This window comes from Cotesia typhae, unplaced genomic scaffold, assembly GCF_013202065.1.
Source record: "Cotesia typhae breed Kobodo isofemale line unplaced genomic scaffold, CoteBio_Ctyphae scaffold_13, whole genome shotgun sequence".
Taxonomy (NCBI): domain Eukaryota; kingdom Metazoa; phylum Arthropoda; class Insecta; order Hymenoptera; family Braconidae; genus Cotesia; species Cotesia typhae.
This window is the reverse complement of record NW_027423774.1, coordinates 7,894,431-7,911,721: the sequence shown is the minus strand read 5'-3', so window position 1 is coordinate 7,911,721 and position 17,291 is coordinate 7,894,431. Positions and strand designations below refer to the sequence as shown.

The 17,291-nt window shown below is 34.2% G+C and overlaps 1 protein-coding gene across 1 annotated transcript in view; it reads right to left on the bottom strand.

Moving 5' to 3' along the window:
• The window catches only part of LOC141534509 (uncharacterized), a 121,676-nt gene that overhangs the window by 35,422 nt on the left and 68,963 nt on the right, over nt 1–17,291 (bottom strand). Inside the window, exons 5-6 of the mRNA XM_074253901.1 lie at nt 12,312–12,563; nt 11,356–11,673 (exon numbers count right to left, since the gene is read on the bottom strand). Of these exons, the coding sequence (XP_074110002.1) occupies nt 11,356–11,673; nt 12,312–12,563 (570 nt within the window). The remainder of the gene's footprint in view (nt 1–11,355; nt 11,674–12,311; nt 12,564–17,291) is intronic.

Genomic DNA, 17,291 nt, shown 5'->3' with positions numbered 1-17,291 from the left:
TGAACGATCTTTAGTCCCAGGTTTACATTGAACTTTTACACTTCTGTATGAACTCCTTATTTTTACTTGGACACCAACATGGAGTTTTTGACCTCCAGTGGCAGGGGGATCGTCACAAACATTGGATTTATTCTTTTGAAAATCTTCTGATGTATTGAAATTTGATAGGTCAGAATGTAAATCGTCCATTATACCTCCTAAGTTTTGATCCAGCCGTAACTTGGCAATATTTAGATCCATTGCTTCAGTACCTACTTTATCAACTTTCATTGAAGGAAATTAACAGAATTTAATGGAACATTTATAAAAATTTTTTCTGGTGTCGATTTACCAGTATTTCTACACGTTGGAACTATACACCAATAAATAGTATATTACACACCGAGGAAAGTAAAGTAAGAAATGTCTCAGATCACATGTAATTGTTGGCCGAGGCGAAGCCGAGGTCAACAAACATGTGATCTGAGGCTTTCTTATTTACTTCCCGAGGAGTGTATGCTATTTTTTTGCTCGACAAAGGCAGAAAGTGGCAACTTCGTTTAGCGCAGCAGGCCGAAAGTTGACGCTTTCTGCCCGTCGAGCAAAAAACTCATTTTTTGACGACATTTCGAGTAATTAAATAATTTTATTTTATTATAAACAACACAACCAGATCTTTTTTTAATCAATCAAAATTAACACAACAATTGTTTACACCTGCCACGTGTTTACAAGAGATTGGCGCTTAAAATTTCAAATGAAATAAGCACTATGACGTCACATACACGAGATGGAGCTACTTATTCATTTAAATATCTGCTTTTTTTTTATTTATTAAATTATTTAAATTTTTAAGAACAAAATCGACAAATTTTTTTTCCAAAAATTTTAAAAAATTATATAGAATGTAAAAATATCAAAAGTTTATGAATATCAAAATCATGCAAATACCCAATTCTATGGTTGAAGAATATATGCAGAAATTGTACTGACTGCTCTCGATTCAATCCATCTTCCCTTTTTTGTTTCCACTGGTACCACTAGGTTTTCGCGTATTTAAAGTACCCATCGTCAAGGTTAATTGGGTTTAAGCCTCACCTTTGTACGGACTTACTACTTTTTGTAATCGTCTTTAATGTAACGATGATTGCTTATTATATCTTTTAGGTTATAACTAATCGTTTGCAATGAACTTTCTTGCATCCATACTGATATTAACACGCAGCGATAGTTCATATTAAATAAGAATTTATCAAGTTTTTCTTACATAAAATGTTTTTATAGTACTCAGTGACTTAAAATTACTTTTAAATCACGCTTGCGCGGACCTAAACTAGCCGATTATTGCACTCTATCCTTTGCTTAAACCACGCACTTACTTACTTCACGGAATCCTATATAAAGAAAATAAACTACAAAATAATTTTTTTAAACATACAAATAAGCAGAAAAAAGAGAAATTTCATGTAATCATTCAAAGGAGCACCAGAAAATATTATAATACTAATAATATATCATCATATTTATGGTTAATTTAAACTGTCAAACATATATAAACATACATACCGACTAAAATAAACATTAAATAAATCAATTCAGTACTTTTTTTTGTTTGATTATTTTAGAGTAGTATATTAACTTTATAATTTTATTTGTGGAAATTTGAAAATTTTTTTATTATTTGGAAACTAATATTTATTGAAACACGATAAAATTACATCAATAATTAATACAAAAACATGAAAGTTTTAATTAGTAATATCTATTAGAATATCTTAAATTATAAACAAAACATTAGATAATGTTATGAACATTATTAAAATAATTTATAATAAATTATAAATAAAATTTTAAAGTAATTAACCAAGAAATAAATAAGAAAATACTAACATAAAATAATTTAGTTTTTTTGTATGTTTTTAGCTTGAGTTGCATTTTCTACGGTACAATTATTATGAACACAATTGCCATTACTATTTACGGTAACATTGCAATTGCCAAAAACATAAGATACATTTGAATGGATACTTAGTGGATCGTATACGAATAAACCAACGTCTGGATCGTATAAAACTTCTGTCTATTGAGTCTTGTTGCGAATTTTGTCCGGGTAAATTAAATTTTTGGATTGCGGTTTTAATTTCGGAATTGAAAAACTTTCTTGATTTTCTTCATTAACTAAAAAATCTTCACTCTGATTTAATGTTGATATTTCAGAACTCGAATTTTGAGAAAGAATATTATTTTTTGTTTTTAATTTTGAAACCCGTTTTTCTGGAACTGGAGAAGACGAACTTAAACCGGTAGATAACATAGATTGAGTTTGAACTGGTGCTACTACAGTTGCTGGATTAATTGTTATCTTGGAAGCAGAGATTGGGTATTTAACTTGTTAATTATTAAGTTCGATTCTACTGCAAATTTGTTCACAAATTTTTTTTTGTTATTCAAAGTGTCAGCAACATAACCAAAAGCAACCCCACTGGATTTCCATCCACCATGCCTTTGAAACGTAGTTAAATCACCACCAGCATTAACTAATAATGTTGCGGAAGTTCTACGAAAGGCGTGGCCAGTAAATCCTTTAAAATTAGGCAAATTTAAATAAGCTGCTATATCTTTTGCAATTTTAGGAATCATATTAACACCAATTGGTTGGTTGACGCATCTTCCATTGGAATATTTCAAGAAAAATCTGCTCGTCTTACTAATTTTTGGCCTGCATTCTATGTACTTGATACACACCTTATAAAATTCACCTGTTATAGTGAATGATCGAGGCACATTATTTTTAGTGTCGTTAATTTTAACTAAAAGCACAGATTGATCCAAATTTCTAACATCGTCTACTGTTAAATTAATAAACTCTGCTCGTCTAAGCGCACTGGCTATTCCAAAAATAAGGACAGTCTGCAATAAATAATTTAAATTAATCACTGAATCGATTACTCGGAAAATACTCAATTTTAAGTACCTTATAGCCTAAGTAAACATCATTCGGCGCTTCATTTAAAAATTTATTAATATCTTCTTTATAAAATATTTCAGATTTTTTAGATTTGTATCCTGTAGACTTTTTCTTCAAAAACATCGTTAACCGTTTATACGTGCCAATATCTATTTTATTTATTGTATTAATCGTGCATTTTAACATCGAATAAGTAGCCCATAAGCTAGATGGTGCATAACTTTTTTCAAGATGGGCAAAATAAGCCAACAAAACATCCTCACAAAACGAATTTTTCTTGCCTTTTCACCACTTCTTAAACAAATTATAACGTGCTACATACAATCTTTTAGATTTGTCATGCAATAAATCCAATGTGACATTTTTTGCAGTCTCTCTAATTTCATTAGAAACGATATCGCCACTATCACTAAATTCACTCTCTGAGCTGCTCATTGTACATACAAAATACTTTTAACATATAATTTTCATTAATATTCTAGTACGATGTGAATAACACATATAACCACCCCAAAAACAAAATAAAACGCATAATCGTGACTGTCCAAATAAACCACACGATCGACGGATTTTGACACAAGAGAGAGAGAGAGAGAGAGAGAGAGAGAGAGAGAGAGAGAGAGAGAGAGAGAGAGAGAGAGAGATTGATTGATTGATTGATTGATTAATGATTTATTCATGCCAAGGCACAGGCCAGATGGCAATATTAAATACAATATGATTTACAAATACAATAATAATAGCAAAATTATATAAGTACATAAACTAGAATAAAAATCTAGTATAAAAATTTATATTAATTTTATCTGATTCAACTAACAGACTCAATAAATTATTCAATTAATAACAGCTGATAAAAGTACAAAGTTGGAGAATTTAACACTTCGAATCTAACAGTAATTTTCAGATAACTTATCACTTTATAATAACATAATTAATAATCTAAATTCAACAAATGGTTAAAAATTTTATTTTTGAACACTTCAAGACTAGATGAGTTGACAATCTCTTCAGGTAGTTCTTCCCACAATCGTATTACACTCACTTGGAATGACCGCTCCATGAAGGTCGTAGCAAAATGCGGAAACGCGTAAAGAGAGTGTTCTTTGGCTGCTAACCTATCTGAACGTCTGACTTCGGTTTCCTCAACAAAAGAATCTCGCAGGTACTTGGGTTTACCAACTTGAAGTAGCTTAAAGAAGTAACAACTCATGAAGTACATTCTACGATATTTCACAGTGAGCCATCCCAATTCTCGTTGATAAGGTGTTATATGCTCATCTTTTCTAAGATTAAAAATGAATCTAATTGAGCAATTTATTGCACGTTGAAGTTTCAAGTCATTTTCAGATGTTGAGTCTACTAATACGATGGAACAATAATCAACAAGTGGTAAGATGGTTGATGATACTAACAATTTCCTGATGTCAGTTGAGAAAATGTTCTTCCGAACCTTGAGAGAATGCAAGGCTGAATTAATTTTGCTAACCACTAGCTTCACATGATGATTCCAACTTAGGTTCCTACTGATGTGTAATCCCAAGCACTTGGTAGTATCAACATATGGAATTATGACACCATCTATAATAATAGGTGGCAGATCAAAATTACTCAGTTGTTTCAGCTTGCTATTTGAACCCAAGATCATTGCTTTCGTCTTGGACAAGTTTATCTCCAAGCCATGCTTCCTTGCCCAATCCGCAACTGATTGTGCATCAATGTTGACCTGTCTGACTGCCTCTTGTAGTTGATACATAAAGAAGTGTAGATAAATATATTTGTCATCAGCAAACAGATCATGGTTACAATACACTAGCCATCTGACAACAGAATTCATGACAATTAAAAACAGGATTGGACCAAGCACAGAACCTTGAGGAACACCAGATGAAGTTCTAAGGAGCTGAATTTGAGTCCCAAGATTATTCAGTATTGACTGAGAGTGATTTGATAAGTAGGAGAAAAACCAGATAATTGTTTCCATTGAAAAACCAAGCTTAAATAACGCAATCAGTATGATCTTGGGGTCAACATAGTCAAAAGCCTTACTCAAATCAAATAATACTATTATGGTAAGTTTATTCTTGTCCATCGCCTGCCTAATATCATCAGTGAGCCTCAGTAATGCTGATTGTGTGCTGTGATGTTTCCTAAATCCAGATTGAAAAGGGTCGAGTAACTCATTATCCTCCAGATAGGTTATCACTTGATTTGCAATGATTCTTTCAAACACTTTGGCCAGATGGGATAGATTTGCAACAGGTCGGGTATCTGATGGGGATCTAAGCGGTGAAGTTTTATTCAAAGGTATAATAAAAATAACTTTCCAAATGTCAGGGAATATTCCAGTATCAAGAGATCTATTAAATAATGCAGTAAGAAACAGTGAAATTTGTGGAAGGTGATCCCGTAACCATCTTAAATCTAATCCATCAGGACTTTTTCCTTTAGACTTTGAAAGAGTAATATGCAGTGCCTTAGTAACATCTACAATGTCAATCATGGTCCACTTGAATAAACACTTTACTTGTCTTGAATAGTCCATCGGCAGCAAATCAACAAAATTTTTACTGCAAGGTGGATGTTTTCTTACTATATTTGCGTAATACTCATTCAATTCAAGAGCATCAAAAAGTTTAGCGGTGAAGAAGGGTTAGACTTAATTAGTCCAAGATGTTTAAGCTTACTCCAAATAGATGAACCATATGAGAGATTTGAAAGAATAGTTTTTAAGTATTCTTCACGAGCATGATTCAATTCAGCTTTTAAGTTTTTTCTCTTAATTCTAAAAAGAGCAAGCAGATTTAGGTCCCGAGTTCTCCTAGCTTTCTTATAAATTTTATCACGTTCTTTGCACTTCACTTTTAATTCTTTTGTAAGCCAGGGATTACTATGACGGACTATCTTCTTAGTGATTTCTGGTGCAAACAAATCCAGAGAAGATAGAACACCAGATTTGAAGATACACAGCAACTCATTTGGATCCGAATTCTCTAGTACAGCATTATCAATTCTTAAAGTGTTCATCAAAGTTCTTGAAAGAACTTGATGATCACAATTTTTTAGGTTTCTAAAGGTAATTTTCTTTGATGCTGGTTTTGAACAATTTAATTTATATTTACAAAATAAATAGTCATGGCCATCAATGAACGGAGAATCGAATTTAGCAAAAGAAACTAATTTACTATCACTGTCAAGCAGGATGACATCCAACCAAGAATCATAGTTATTTTTATGAAAAGTAGCTCCGTAAGGTACGCAGAACAATGACGATTCAAGAATAAAGTCTTTCAGGTGCCTTGCAGTGTAACTATCATCCAACAAATTACAATTTAAATCACCAGCTATGATTATATTGTTGAAATTTGGAGCAAATCTTGAAAAAATGTCAAAGAATTTGTTGAGAAATAGCCCTTTCGGTCTTCTGTAAATGCAGGATAATAAGAGGTGAGATCCAGAGGATAACGTGACATCGGCTATTAAATATTCTGGTTGGTTTAAATAATCAGAAGTTGAAATATGTAAAACCTTGACTTTTAAGGACTCGCGGACAAGACAGGCCACTCCACCTCCCTGGATGTAACAGCCAGTATCTGCATGTTTTAGGGTTCGATCTCTTCGAACAATATTGTAGCCATTCAGTGAAAAAATACTGTTATCGTGAAAGGGTTTTAACCACGTTTCAACAAGGATAATAATATCTGGTTGAGTATCATTAATCAAATTTAAGAATTGAGCAATATGGCCAACAAGGCTATTTATATTTAGACTAAGTACATTTAGTGATGAAGATATATTTTTAGTTGAGCTATTAGTTGAATCAGTTGACTGTTAATCTAGTTTGGTGAGATCAGCTTCACAATTTATCATAAGTCTTTCCGAATCTTCATTCTTTTTGCAAAGACTTGCCCATATCTAGCCCAAACAAACTTAAACCTCTTGACTTTGGCTTGCTCCTTAGTTTTTAGTAGCAGTCTATGCGTTTCAGGAGACAAAAATTCGTTAACATAAACAGATCCCCGAAAAGCCATATCGACTCGAGTAGGAAAACCTCTTTAACTAACCGATTACCTGTTTTCCGTTTCTTATCAATAATGAAATTTCGCACTGGAGTCGACATCATAGAGACGATATAAGAGTGTAATAAAGGCTTATTTTGATTTCGTAGCTGCTTATTTTTGATTTCAACTTTACGGGAACTTAAGACACTATTAAGTAGATTTGGTAACTCTAGATTCTTGAAAACCGCACCTGTAATGTCATCTGGTGTTAAATCCTTCGCCACTGCATCAGGAATACCTGAAATAACTAATTCCGTGGTATTACTTGACGTCTGTAAAGAGGTAGATGGAACAGGAGCTGACTTCTCAAGGGTACATAATCTTTTATGGACAGAATCCATATCAGCTTCTCTAGTTTTAGTTAAATTTTTAAGGTCTGAACTAATTTGAGAAATGGACTCGGCATTTGTTTTAACATTAACTGCTAAATCTGCTAAGTTAATCGCAGCAGCTTTTTGCGAGTCTTGAACTTCACATAATCTCGTATTTAAGTCCTCAAGTTTTTGGTTACTTAAGAGTTCTGTGTGACAAAGTTTCTCCATTAAAAGTGTCAGTTTTTCATCAACCGATTTTTCGGACCAATTTAAAGGTAAGTTTGACATTGTCGGTGAGATGACAGATGGTAGAAAAACTGAATTATCACTTGGAGATAATGGAGAAGCTGGTGTTATCGGAGACTTTAAGGAAGGGGAAGGGGAAGGGGAAGGAGAGAGAGAGAGAGAGAGAGAGAGAGATCTCCGCTCATATCTCCGCTTCATGAAGCAGTACTGCATAGTGACCACCACTACGTCGGCCTGTGAAAATTCCGATTCTTGAGCCGTGGCATACAAGCGTCACATGAAGCAGCAATTTCTTTCATCGTATTTAGCACCGTTTTTTCCGTTTCACTGCGGGTGTTTGAAATCCAGTTGTTTGGAAGAGTAGACCAGTTTCATGGAAATAACATTCGCAGTGCCTCTAGGTCACGCTTTCTGGCGTTCCACTTCCTGTCAGAAAGGTCGCGTTGTGAGACTAGAGCAGATGCCAGTCTGACGTTGAATGTCACATACTGGTGATCACTGCCACTGTATTCTTCAGACAGTTCAGTCTTCGATCATGTTGGCAATCCTTGGAGTCGCAAACGAGATGTCAAGGATGGATTCTTGGTACCCTGGTCTTCTAAAGGTCGTGGAGCTCCCGATATTCAGCACTATGAGGTCAAGTCTAGCTGTGACATCGGCGACATTGTTACCTCTGGTGTCCGGGAACTCAGCTCCACATTCAGCCGATTTGGCGTTAAAATCACCAGCTACGATGACTTCACCGTCGAACTTAGTAATCGCATCTTCTAAATTTGCCAGTTTCTGTCGGAACATACTAATCATTTTATTAGATAAGAGATAGAAGCTCATGAAGTAGGTTGTGGGGGTTTAAATCCAGACAAAACTTGCTCTACCTACTTTTGTTGGCGGAAACGTTCTTTGTGTTCACAATCCAAATCGCTGTCGTGCCAGTTTCATCGGCTAACCATGCTCTGTCTTGGAGGTTTAGATATTGTTCGCAGATGAAACAAACGTCGATCTTCTCTTAAAAGACTCGTTGGCGAAGTAAGTTCTACACCAACGCACACTTATACAGATTTCTTTATAGTATGCGCATCAATTCTGCCCTCTCGTAGCTTCGGCAAGTGCGGTGCGGAATGACTTACAAGCTCCGGAGTCAGAAAAATAACATAAGCCATCTTGAGCGTCTTTGTTCGGTGTGCAGAGAAAGCATTTTGACTTCTCCGTGCAGTTTACAGACTTGTGGTTTTCTCCGTCACATTTATAGCAACACTTGTTTCTGTCCGGTCCTGTACAGTTTCGCGTTTGGTGTCCAAAACCAAGGCATTTAAAGCATCGAGTTACTTTCGCAACTGGACGTATGCGAATTTTTTTTCTCTAATTCCTAAAAAATACTTCTTTTTCAGTCGATCACACTAATGATGCACTTTAAAAGGAAATCTTCCGTAAAGAGAGACCTAAGTCAGGAGAAAAGTGTTTAATTAACCAATATTAAAAGAAATCCTAAAAAGTATCGGGACTAATGACTCACTCCGGAGGATAATTTGCCCTTTGACACGTCCGAGCTGTTTCACTAGTAAAGAACCTAGTTATTGAATACTACAACTGGTTCGAACAAAGATTAGATGAAAGTCGCGTACTAACTATTGGTAAAAATACTTTATTTAAGGCAGTTGGCCACAATTTTTCTGGTCTAAAAATTAACAAACAATTTTTCTTTCTGATTCAAAAAAAGTACCACGCACTATAATATAATTAAAACTTGTGTTAAGTTTTATTAAAATTCGCGACTAAAGTGTGATAACTAACTTGGCTTCATAGATCTTTCCACTGAATGTATCTTCCACGTGTATGCCGGTAATCAATCGTGTGAGTTACGGTCGACCCAAACGATGCAGAATCAACGTAGCTAATAACATGACTGGCAAAAGCCCTTTCGTCTCACTCTAAAACTACTTGATTTGATTTGTTTGTTAGAGCGAAGATTGTTAATCTTGAATCGTTATGTATGAAAAAAGATCCGGTTCATATTGCCTACGCAAGTAAACTACGATTCGTGTTCTCTATATATTCCGAGGCCAAGATTGGACCCTTTAGGTTACCTGCTTAGCCAGGGTTTTTTGGCAAAAATCAGTATGCATGATTTTTAGTTAAGGTGTGAATATGCTGTTATGTCGTACTTAACGTCCGACATTTTTATTTTATAACAAATGGAATTTAATTGTTCATCCATAATTTTATGTTTTTACAACTAATTACATACATTTATTTTATTTACAAAATTTTTTTTCTTTACAATTTTAGATACTTTTTTTTAAATAGAAATTATTTTAAAAATATTTATCGGTATATCTGGGTCGAATAGTAAATAATAATTTTATGACCCCAGCAGATAAAAAAAAGTTTTCTTATCTAACTACGACTCGGAAAATTCCCACATTTAGTTGGGCCCGACTTTATCTAGACCCGAAACAAATATTTTTTTTTTGATAATAAAATAGAATGCATAGAAAAAAAATTAAATAACAATAATTTCAGTGACAGTAATTTAAAAAGCAAAAAAACCTAAGTAATAACAACATAGATTACAATAAAATTAAAAGACAAAAATTTAAATAATGAAACAAATAAACAAATAGAACTTGATAATTGAACAATTTAGAATAAACAAATATTGAACAATAAAATTCTAAAACGATACGACAAAATTATAAATTTACAAATGATCGAAGCAAAAATATTTCTACAATTAAATAATTGAATTCAAAGTAATTAAGATATGCTTTATTGAAATACATATTTTCTTCATACGTTTAAATAAATAATTTAATCTAAAATTTGGTCAGAGGAAATAATTTAATGTAAAAAAGTACACATATATGTCTTTGTCTATGCATAAATGCACTTACGTTTTCACAAACATATAGATGTATACTAGAACATAAGAGTAAGGGAGAAACGATATTGTACTCTGACCGAAGTAGAGGGGACTCATGCAACATTATAGAACAATCTAAGAGAGAGGGCAAGGGCCCAAGGAAATAGAAAAATAATTAGACATTGTTTCTCCCATCTAGTAAAAATAAGTAACGCCCTAAAATTCGACACCTTTACGATTTTCAACAAAAATATCTCTCGTTGACGTCCTAGTGTTAACATCGAAAAAGTTTGTTTAAGTTTCAATGAAACCCCGCTTCAGATGCAAAAAGAAATTGTTAGTGAAGTAAATTTAAATTATGTAAAGAAACGGTGACACTGATATTCAAGTAAGTCCTTAATTAAGATTTTTATGTTTGTTTTAATAATTCAAATCTTTGTATAATAATTTTATAATATATTTATTAAATTGAATTTATTTTTCTTATATCATAACTTCAACCCCTTCCCAGAAAGCTTCAGATCCTCATCTATTAGCCTAAAGGCTAGGATAAAAATAATTAAATTTTAGTTGCGTTTTCGACGTAACAATGCACAATCATTACCCGATCGATGAGATTGTAATGAAGGCAGCAGTTAGACAATATTAAGAGACACCTATGAGCGAGATATCTACTGGTGTCATTACGCGGACGATTTCATATTAAGCATGCACTCAGTCTTACAGATGCATAAATGAACAGAACAACGCTTCGAGATCATCTTTATTTTCTCGTCTCACGCATATCTTTGTTAAACTATTTATAACATTATTTAGTAATTAATTATGATTATATTTTATGGATACCAAAATCTGAGCACATTAGTGGCGTAAAAGTTTCCAGTAAAGTTGTTTTTCGAAGAATTTGAATCTATATTGGTTACATACCTTTTGTTAAAGTCATTGTCCGTGATCCTTCCATAGGACTAAAAAGACCATTACAAGTAGCATCGCCACTTTGAGCCACTCGGTATACATCTGGAGCGTTTTCAAGTATAGGTCCAATCGCTGGGAATGAAATCTCTTGATCGATAGTATCCATTCCTAAAATTGCTCTGCCTAGACTACCAATACTGGGACTAACTCGTTCATAGACAAAACATCTATAGCGCTCTTCGTTACTTGAAACATGGCCGTGGTGTAGTCGACCTACCAAGTATCGACTACTTCCTTCTTTCCACAATGCTATACATTCAAGCTCTTCTACTGTAACAAAAATTTTTAATTGAATTTTTGAGGTAATATAAGTTATTTAGCTTATGATTAAAAATTACCAACAAATGGATACAAGTGATCGGTCAAAACCAGAATTTTAAATAGAAATATTCTATAAATTTTTAACCTTTACTTGATAACAAGGGATTTTAACTGAAAGATGTTAATAAGCTTTTGAGTCTACATCGTAGTGAGTCAATAACTCGACTTATTACAGTAGATTTTACAGAAACCTGACGCACGTTCTAATTCCAGCATTTGAAATGCTTTGAGCACGATAAACGTGACATCATTTTGCATCTTTTATGTTGATTGAAGAAGGAAAGGTAACTAACGAAAATCAACGTAAAATGATCGTGAAAATCAACTATCACTGTATTTATTTACTTCATTTATTTTAAGTTTTGTATTTTAACTTCTATACATTACAACAAAACACACTGAATTTAAGCACTTCTTTCTGAAAGGGTTATTCTACTGGTAATGCTGAATTGACTCAAGAAAAAGATTCCTGAACTAGACAATTTAAACTGTGTCTTTTTATAGTCAAGATAGACCTTAATCATTGAATTTAAATAAAAATTAATTGTCGTTGCAAAATTGTATTTAATAATGAAATATTTACTTACTTGCACTTTCGGATGCAGGTACGTCTGGACATGCTTGATATCTAAAGAGAAGTCTACTATCATCAGTGCAGGTGTCAACGTTACTTATTGGACTTGAACATGTTCCATGTCCTCTGTTGTATGTGAAAGTCATAGGACCACGAAATGGACAAGATACAGCTATTGATTCCTCCCGAAACATCGAATAAAGCAGTGCGTCACCCGTTATGTATGAACAAAGTGACGCCAGAGAATTTCTGGTGTGGCAGAACGCTATATAACAAATCAAATATAAATTTAAATTAAGAAATTTAGCTACATAAAGGTGAGGAGTATCGTCGAACACCCAGAAGGAAAGAGGTTCCTGTCACTATATACTTATTTCTAAATTTGAATGTTAAAAAAATTGTTTTGACGTTACTTGATTATATCATTGAGTACCTTCAATTTTTTAAAATTCGTTAACTATTTTTATGCATAAAAAATTATAGGTGGGTAAATATCACGAATTACAAAAGGAATGAAACATTTTAGTTGGAGGTAATCAGATATATTTGAAAAAAATCATCACGCAGGTTCATGCTCGACCTAGCACAAGTCCGGTGTGACCGTGCATCACTAATACATGACCAAAGATGATCCGTCCATAATCATGCAAGGAAGTTTTAAATTATACCTGATTGCGTATGTTCAAATATAAATCAAGAAAAATCATGCATGACTTTATGCTTCATCTGTAAGCATGCTTAAACATTTATTTTGGAGTTAAAATGCCGTGCATAAGCTTGCATAATGAAGCATAACCTAGTACAATTGTAAGAGATTTTCACTTAACCAAGCCTGATCATGTACGACTCATTCACGGACATGCCTGATAATGTATAATAACCGTACACGCCCCTAAAATCATTAGGTATGAGCGCGCATGACCGCATGGATATGCATTATCTTGCACGGTTATACTTGGTCAAGCTTGATCATATACTTCCATTTTTGAATGGTAAAAATAATCATTCATGAGCTTACTTGACTTTGTATAACTTTTTGTCATTATGCATGAATCGTACAAAATTGAATGTGATTATTTGATTTTTGTAAGTATGTAATTATTGGATTTATGCCGTATGAGACTGCGTGATATATAATGATTAATCATAAACAGCTATACTTGATCATGAAGACTCATGTGTGATTCTGTAAGACTATGTAGGGCGAGAGAAGGAGGAATATATTTGAAAAATAAGAAGTCACAGAAGGTGTATTACAACGGAGGTCTGGAGTCCTGATCTGTCTTGTTTTTGAACGACATCAAATAGTTCGTTAGGAATAAAGGAGTATGAGATTTAGATATACAGTATTTCTTGTGAGTTGCGAATAAATTTGCAGGATTAGATAGAAAAATAAATTCTAAAGCGAAAAGTCCTCTGCGATTTTTCGATCCAAGGCATAGATAATTTATTGTGAATCAATTAAAGTGACCAACGAGGTGCACACTACAACGACAGAACGGCAAGAACGAGAGAGTAATTAGCGCGAGAGCAAAAATCGAAAATATGAGCAGCGAGCCCACTCGGTTGTGCAATGTCTACAGCCCGTAAAGCCCATAGGAATAGAACTGAGTTGGTCAGAAAAAAGAAAAGAAAAAAAAACATTCCGTACTTCCTAAACTAAAATTTGAGAAAGAAAAATTTTTAATTTTACTAAAAAATTACCTTGAAAAAGAGTTTTTAAGAGATTAGAAATTCTAGTTATGGTGTCAATTAAAATTTAAAAGCTAACATTAATACCTATTTTAATGTAAGTTTCCAGGACATAAAAAATAATTAATTTTCGGAAATCCACCTCTCGAACACGGAGATAAGTCCAAAAACTCAAAGATATTCTGGTTTTTAACTTTCCGCTAAGAAAATCGAAGATTTTCAGAAATCAGGAAGTTATTGTTTTATCCCATTTTGCAAAAATCGAGTCATCTCTAGATCTCGACGTTTCAAGGTCTCAGGAGGCTTCTCTGACTACCCCCGCGATGGTTTCTGTATGTTTGTGTGTGTATGGGTGGATGTATGTAAACCTCTTATAACTTTTGAACGGCTTGACCAATTCGATCGCGGTTGGCCGTGTAAAAGTTATTACAAAAAAAACCACATTTGAAAAAAGTTTTAATTCCTGCTAAGAAAATTGAAAATTTTCAGAATTCAGGAAGTTATTGGTTTCACTCAGTTTTTCGAAAATCGAGTTCGTATAAGATTTCGACGTTTTGAGGACCTAGGTGTGACAACTACCTGGTTGGTCACTTTAATTAATTCAAAGTAACTGATCTATGCCTCAGATCGAAAAATCGCAGAGAACTTTTCACTTCAGAATTTATTTTTCTATTTAACCCTGCAAAATTGTCCGCGACTTACAAGACACCCCGTAGACTACATAATTGATCTACTATCAATCTTTTGAGCCGATGACTCGGTCATCCAAGCCAACTTACCCATAGATCTACTTCGCAAGCTCAAAATACTCGAGAAAAACGGTAAGTTGAATGGACTTATTGTTCCTAGTTGAAATACAAGAGTAGTGATCTTTAACGCAGCTAGACGCTATAAAAAATGCCCTGATCAATACAGAACCTATAAAAATAACTGCCTGGAGCTAGTAAAAACCTATTCCTACTAAGAAATTAAGCTCACCTTCTGATCAATGAAGTTTAAAGCTCTTCGAACTGTAAGACATAAAGCTAAATATGCCACAGGAGCCTCCATAGCTATCCTTACTGGAGCCAAGTGCGATTACCTGGAAGGCTATATAATAATATCCGACAGTATATTAATATTCGGCTATATAATAATATTCGACAGTATGATAACATCAGTGCTCCTACATAGATTTCCAGCTTGGGGACTTAAGTGTCGTTAGAAATTTTTTAAAGATCGTTATGATACAATTCTATCGAAAAATGTATAACTTCTTACGAAATGCAGCAGACTGGGCGCTTCGCCTAGAGTTTGAACTCATTCATGTGTCCTGAAAAGCGATGCATATGATGTGGAACTAGACAGTTGAAACCCTCAAAGACAAAGAATCTACTCTAGAAAAATTAGGAAAACGGTTGACTCTGAAGGCCATCCCTGCATCTTCCTGCTAAATCCATACCTAGGTACTTAAAGTGGCTCTTCGAGCTCAAAAATGCGACTAATGTGTTATTTTAAGCTCTCCGAGTGTAATAAGATAGCTTTTCTGTGCTTTTGAGCGTTTTGAGCTGAAAAGTTTTACAAAAATTACATAAACCACTGTTTTTTTTTTCAAATTTTCAAACAGCAATAACGTTTGAACGGATAAATCGATTTTTACGCGATTAGCAGCATTTGACGCAGTTTTATCTGTTCCATAACGAATCTTCAAGTTTGAATTAATCGAACTAGGAATTTCGGAGTAATTCCGAAAAAAAAACACTTTTTTCGGTTTTCTTTCGTTCATGAAATCTCTCGCACGAATAAACCAATTTTGACAGGATTAGCGACAACTAACGTAGTTTATCAAGGTTGAGAGCTAATTAGTTTTTGGAATCGATCGGTAAAGCCATTTTAAAGTTATTCCGAAAAATACTACTTTTCAAAAAAAATTTTTTTCGTAGTTTTTTTGAAATTTCTTGAAATTTATAGGTCCGAATCAGTGTGTGTGTGTGTGTGTGTGTGTGTGTGTGTGTGTGTGTGTGTGTGTGTGTGTGTGTGTGTGTGTGTGTGTGTGTGTGTGTGTGTGTGTGTGTGTGTGTGTGTGTGTGTGTGTGTGTGTATTTTATAGAGAAGGGAAAAAATCTTCCAAAGACTCCTATCATTGAGAGATGATAGTCGGTGGTGTGGGATTATCACCCACTAAAAAAAAACTTCTCTCTCTTTTCCCGTGGATAGTACGAAAAAGTGTAACAGGCCGCTTACACATCTTAAAAAGTGTAACAGGCCGCTTTTAGCGCCTCTTGCTAAATTTTCTTCTGAAATTTAATTTAATTTAATTAAAAATTTATCGAAATCCCAGGATTTTTTTTTGCGATGACAGATAATTCAATTTTGGAATAAATAAGTAAGCTCAAAGTTAGTATAAGAAAATTTTTGTTAAATGGAGCAAAAGTCGACGGTCACTTTACCCGAGAAGAGAAGATGACGAGGATCAACATGATTATCATCGACGAGGGAAAGGCTGTTCCGAGGGACCAAGACGACGTATTGCTCTGAATTTAGAGTCAAGTCAACCGCGCAGACGTGCAAGTTGTTGAGCGCGCCAATGCTCTAGCCCAATACATCAATTGGCACGTCAGAACTCAAAAATTAGCTAGACGGCGCCATCTCTGGAGTTCGACGATAATAACTAGCCCAGCAAAAAGGGGAGAGCAAGCAAGAAATGCAACAGCTAAAAATTTCTCCTTCTTTCACACTTTCTCATTGTGTCCGGACGTATTTTTCTTTTCCATTTTGTTTGGACATTTTTTTTTCTAATTTCTTGCTGTTAAGTAAATTAGTAACATAATTTTGGTTGCGACGAAGCGCGTTTTATCACAATTGTGCTGTTTTATGCCATTGTCACGATATAAACGCTTGATTGACGGTAGTCAACCACTCGGTTATTTTTAATTACGATGTACTTGAGGTGACCATTTTCGACGTGCCGACGCGAAATAACATTTTGATATTCGTCACCGAGGATTTCCGCCATCAACGTTTAACGCCTGCCCTATATCCTTTTAACGAATAACAATACGACGTGGAAGCCGAGGATGACTACGCGGCGGATCATCACCCAGGAGCCAGAACGACGAATGACCAGGATAAGTGGAGTCGTCTAATTTAACAGTAACTCGTGAATGTTCGTAATTTGTATTATGCTCAGTGAGTTGCGAAATAATCATTTTATTTTTCAACTTTGCGCCGATGACGGGCGTGAGCTCGTGCTGTAAAAATTTCAAGGTTAGTTTTATTGATCTTAGTAAAGATAAGTCCACGAGTTGCTGAGGTACTGCCA